Genomic DNA, 5,000 nt, shown 5'->3' with positions numbered 1-5,000 from the left:
TGTCTCTTTCCCCTTCGTTTGTGTCCATGACCACTATGTTCATTTTGGCTTGTATTTGTGAATCTCAAGCCATCCATTCTCTCATTATATCTCCCTAGTTTTTCTCAGTTTTACCTTCTCATATAAAATATAAAACTACAGATTTGAACAGCTACCGTCTCCTTTTCACAATCTCTCTCCTTTCTCTCTCTATCTTTCACTCTCTGTCTCTCTCCCCCTCTCTCCTACTCTCTCTCCCTCCATCTCTTTCTACCTCTCTCTTTTCCCTCTCCCGTTCTCTCTCTCTGTCAGAGGTTACAGTGTAGCTACAGACAGTTTGTGGATCTGACCGAGTCCTCCCTCCACTCTGACTACCTGTTGAAACTCCGTCACCTGGGCAGAGAACCTGGCTATACAGACGCGGCAGTCCAAACTGATGATGTCATCAACACACAACACTTTACCTGATGATGCTCATACATCTCCTTGCTACTCCAGGTACAACATTGCTGTTGCCTGAATGCACAGATCTAGGATCAGCTTATTCTTCCCAATCCTGATCTTAACTATTAGGGGAAGAGTTCAACACTGACATTAAATCAATGTTTAGGAGCAACTTCATCCAACTCCTTACCAGTTGAACTCACAGATGCCTCCCTGCTCTGTCATCATCAGGAATGTGTCCATATAGGGTATGGAAGTCATATCACTATGTATTCAGCAATAAACTGATACAATTTTAATATGTTGTCTTATCTTGTCATCTTAGTTTAATCTGCACGGAGAATGTATACAAGCTTATTTCATAACCAAGAAATCAGCATATTTTTTTTAGATCATGTTGTAATTACACAGTAATGAGATGCAGAACATGCCATGCAGTTGCATGTCTAACCACGGGGCGGCAGTGCAGGCAAGGTTTTGGTCCCTACTTGACAGTCAGATGGCATGTGGCCCCGTCTGTTCTCTTGGCGAGCAGGGCCCCACTGTAAACAATAGTGTGCGGCCACCGAGGTGCCTGTCACCCGCAGTGCTCTGCACATCGTCAAATCAAACGGCTCTTTCAACTGTTAGTATTGGAAGTTATTGCTTAGGCTATCATTTTTCAACAATGTCAAAGCACAGAGAGAAAAATATGGGTGGGAATCTGGGAAATGACCAGGGTCATAGGCCTTGGGACACGTGTCAGAATTAGAATGACATTCACCTAACATAATACATCTCTCTTTGTACAGATTTCCGAATACAGCTATCAAAGAAGAGTTATTATACAGTAATGAGAGAGTAGAGACCTGTCATTTTCTTTCATGAAATCCCAAATAGGCTATGACTAGACTAGTATACCACTTTTGTGAACAAGAAGAAATACACACTGGGGGCGCTCGAGCACTTTCACAGATCTTTAACAAATTGACTCACTAAGAAATCGCAGCTTTTATCGTGCATGATGGTCAGCGTGAGCGACTGTTTGCTGGAGATGAAGCCGCGAGAGAGAGAGAAGGAAGCTTTATTTGAAAGGGGCAGAAAATACGGATAGGAGAGACTGGAAGAGTCCGAGTTTATCTTGCGTGTCTCGGCTCGGGGTCCTGAGCGGCTGCAACCCCCCACAAGGAGAGGGGAAGGAGGGGTGATATATAGATTGTGTGAAACCGACTCCATATCGCGCCCCCCCCCAAGATAAAAACTCAAGAAGGAGTATTCCGCTCCGTTAGTGCGCCTGCCAGTCGAGAGATGGGTATTTTTTTCCTTCGAACATACACCTCCCCTTTGCCCTCCCCCTTTCCCAAACAAGCAGGCAGTCTGTCAATGTGCTCCGAGCGCTAGGCAAGTCAAACGAGTGGGAATTTGAACTAGTGAGACCGGGGAGATAGATAGGCTATCGAATGGAAAACATTGCCGGGGAAGGGAAGCTATCCAGATACCAATTGACTCGCCACACCAGACCGGCTAGTCTATAACATAAGGATATAGCCTATATTAAACGTATGTTTATTATTCCAAGTTTTATTTTGCTCATATTCGTCTGGTTAATTGTAGTTGAATCGGCTGGAGAAGTTCTAGTCTTCAGTTCTCTTTCTAGTCAAGTGTTTTTATTTGTTCTGTGATAAGTTGGTTCTTGGACGTCCACATTAACCGAGGTTTATTTGCCAGTCTCATTTACAAATAATTTGGGAAAGGATCTCGGATTTACTAATTGGAAGAGAAGAGAAACAACAAGGAGTGAGTGGGGACCAGACCGCGCAATGACAAATCCACCGACCAGCGAGCATCAACGCGTCCTTATTGGGATGGAGCTTCTGTTCTAAACGGGAGAAAAGCCTATTCCATTTTTAAACACAGCATTTGCGCTTATATGTCGACTTTTTAGAAATAAAGTACCCTTTCTATCACGGTGGCAAATCTGTAAAGAAAATAAGAAGGAATGGGCGAGAAGCCGAACAGAATCGGCGTAGACAACAAGTTTGGAAAAAAACAATTATAGCGAACACCAACACGCAACAGAAATACCACTAGAAATCGATTCACCGGAGTTCTTTTTGAGGAAGAAGGGGAGTTGTGCACGAGCCAGTGGACATCGCCTTGAGGAGAAAAAATAGGGACTAATGAAAAAATAATCAGAAAGTCATGGGATTGGCATAATATTTCTCCTGGACACGCACAGAAAATATTGTCGATTTACGCACACTAAGGACGCAACCTATATTGTCGGCCAACGGTCACGGATAGAGCAACTTTTCTCTGCCATAGTTCAGTGTCAATTACTGCGTTTGGGTGCTCTATTTTCGGTTTATATCCATGCGGTTTCCCAAGGCACGATATCTCATCTTCACGCATTGAGTGACTCACCTATAGCCTGCACGGCTATAGTCTTTGTTTGGAAAGTCCCCCAGCTCCAACCTAATAGAAAATATCACATTTATTTTTAAATGGGGGTAAATAATCGGGTTAGTGTGGTTGCAATGGCGCGTCGGAGAAGCGGGAGTAGACTAGGCTTTCTGCTAATAATCTTAATGGATTTACTGGGAACGGCAGCGAGCAACATGGAGCCTATCTTCTGGAATTCCTTGAACAAAAGGTAAGAGTGGAGCCAATGTGATGTTTACCTTCTAGTCGTTTGTAAGCAATAATTATAGGCCTATCTTTATCATGTGGAAGTTTAAAGCTCTCAATGAAGTTTCGAGAGGGGTGTGCAATAACTCTAGGCCTATACAACTGTAGCTCTCCCTCTCTCTGGTCGAGATATCCAAGGCTAAAGAAGTTATGGGCTTTTATGTGGCACAGGCTCGTAAATGCCAGTTTGTATTGAGTGTGTGTGTTGAGGGATTTTACGACAACATTTCGAAAACGCTTTTCCCTTTCGAGGCATATCGAACGGGCTTGCATTTTTCTCATTCCAAAATTCGTTTCCCTCATCTAGAGCAGGGTTTCCCAAACTCAGTCCTGGGGGCCCCACCTGGGTGCACGTTTTGGTTTTTGCCCTAGCAATACACAGCTGTGATCTAGCCTATTAATTGCAATCACTCATTGAAATCAAAATTGTTACAAAGTGTCAATTATCTTCTAGTTACATTTATTTGTTTGTTTGTTATATTGTAGTTAATATGCATAAACTTTGTTATATTTGGCTACTGTTATCTAGGCCTAGGCCATTTCTGGGTGAGATTCAATCATATAGGCTATAGGTATATGTCTTGGAAGCAGACAGTTAAATAGACTTTGAATAATAACACCATATTCATCTTAGTGGTCCAGAAATCGTGTAGCCTTGTATGCCAAGTTGACATTGATTAATAATAAAGAGGCTGCCTGCCCTGAACACATTCAAGTCATTTGCATTTTTCCCTCTGGAAAAAGGAAAGTCCATTAGCTGAGAAATGTCATTTTAAACACCTCCCATTAGCCCCTCTGCCTAACAACCGAGACCACCTTTCGTCAGTTTCCTCACACCTCCGCCAATTTCCGTGTGTCTGAATTGACACCTGGTGGCGATGGCGTGTGTGGTAGGTAGCCTACTCAACCTCAAGACTCCATAGCTGGTCTCCGTCTGGAACGGAATGTAGGTTATGCACGGCTCCTAGGCCCAGCTACAGATGCCGAGGGCTGTTTTAAGATGAATAGGTTTTTAATGCGTCCATGTGGTCCGTGGACTGGGCTACTCCGGGGCCTCTTTTTCCTTCAACAGATGCTACAGCGAGGAGAGATCTAATTCTGCACCGCTCTGCCATTGTAGCGCTTGGCAAAAGCCCCTAATGAGGGTCTGCGTCTCAAAATATCACCCTGTTCCCTTTGTAGTCCTTTGTAGCCCTATGGGCCCTGGTCAAAATGTGTGCAATACATAGGGAATAGGGTGGCATTTGAGATGCACACAGTCTTCGTCAGCAGTGGGCGTAGTAATCTGATGGGTACCTCTGCCTTGGACCCGGGAGGGTGGTTTTCACTGAAGGAGTGGAGGGGTAGCAATGGAAGTACTTTGTGAGTGGGCTTAATGCTTGGTTAATCGTATGTGATTGGGTTCTAATTTAATTGACTTGTCACTTCTTAGTTCTGTTACCTTAATTTGTGAGGTAAGTAGGCCTATGCCTAGAACTAATGTAAAATCAAACTAATGGAAAACCGTGGCGACTTTCACACTAGCTACTCTTTCACACTTCCTTAAGTGCCATGGAATGGAAATAGGCAATCACAGGAGAAATAGACCAAAAGTTTTACTTCATCGCATAAAATAATTTCTCTGTAATTTCCCTCAGTTAGACTAAGGCATGTTCATACATGTTTGATACATGGTGATTAGACTAGTTATTACACATGAACATTTACAGAGTCATTTAGCAGACGCCCTTATCCAGAGCGACTTACAGGTAGTGAGTGCATACAACAAGCGTTTAAGAAAATAATAACCCCCATTTTCCCAGTACACACACACACACACTATATTTCCTGTATACTGTCAAAATGATCACGTACTGATATGCAAAGCCTGGATAAAACTATAAATCCACGTGAAGTGCTGAAGTGCATGC

At 43.3% G+C, this 5,000-nt stretch overlaps 1 protein-coding gene across 1 annotated transcript in view; it reads left to right on the top strand.

Moving 5' to 3' along the window:
• Nucleotides 1–2,939: 2,939 nt before the first annotated feature.
• LOC311113158 (ephrin-B3-like) overlaps nt 2,940–5,000 on the top strand; it is a gene marked incomplete at both ends in the record, with an annotated part of 81,366 nt that continues 79,305 nt past the window's right edge. Inside the window, one exon of the mRNA XM_084156329.1 lies at nt 2,940–3,055. Within this exon, the coding sequence (XP_084012455.1) occupies nt 2,940–3,055 (116 nt within the window). The remainder of the gene's footprint in view (nt 3,056–5,000) is intronic.

The sequence above is a fragment of the Coregonus lavaretus genome, assembly GCF_964263955.1.
Source record: "Coregonus lavaretus genome assembly, chromosome: 39".
Taxonomy (NCBI): domain Eukaryota; kingdom Metazoa; phylum Chordata; class Actinopteri; order Salmoniformes; family Salmonidae; genus Coregonus; species Coregonus lavaretus.
This window is presented reverse-complemented; position numbering and strand designations above follow the sequence as displayed.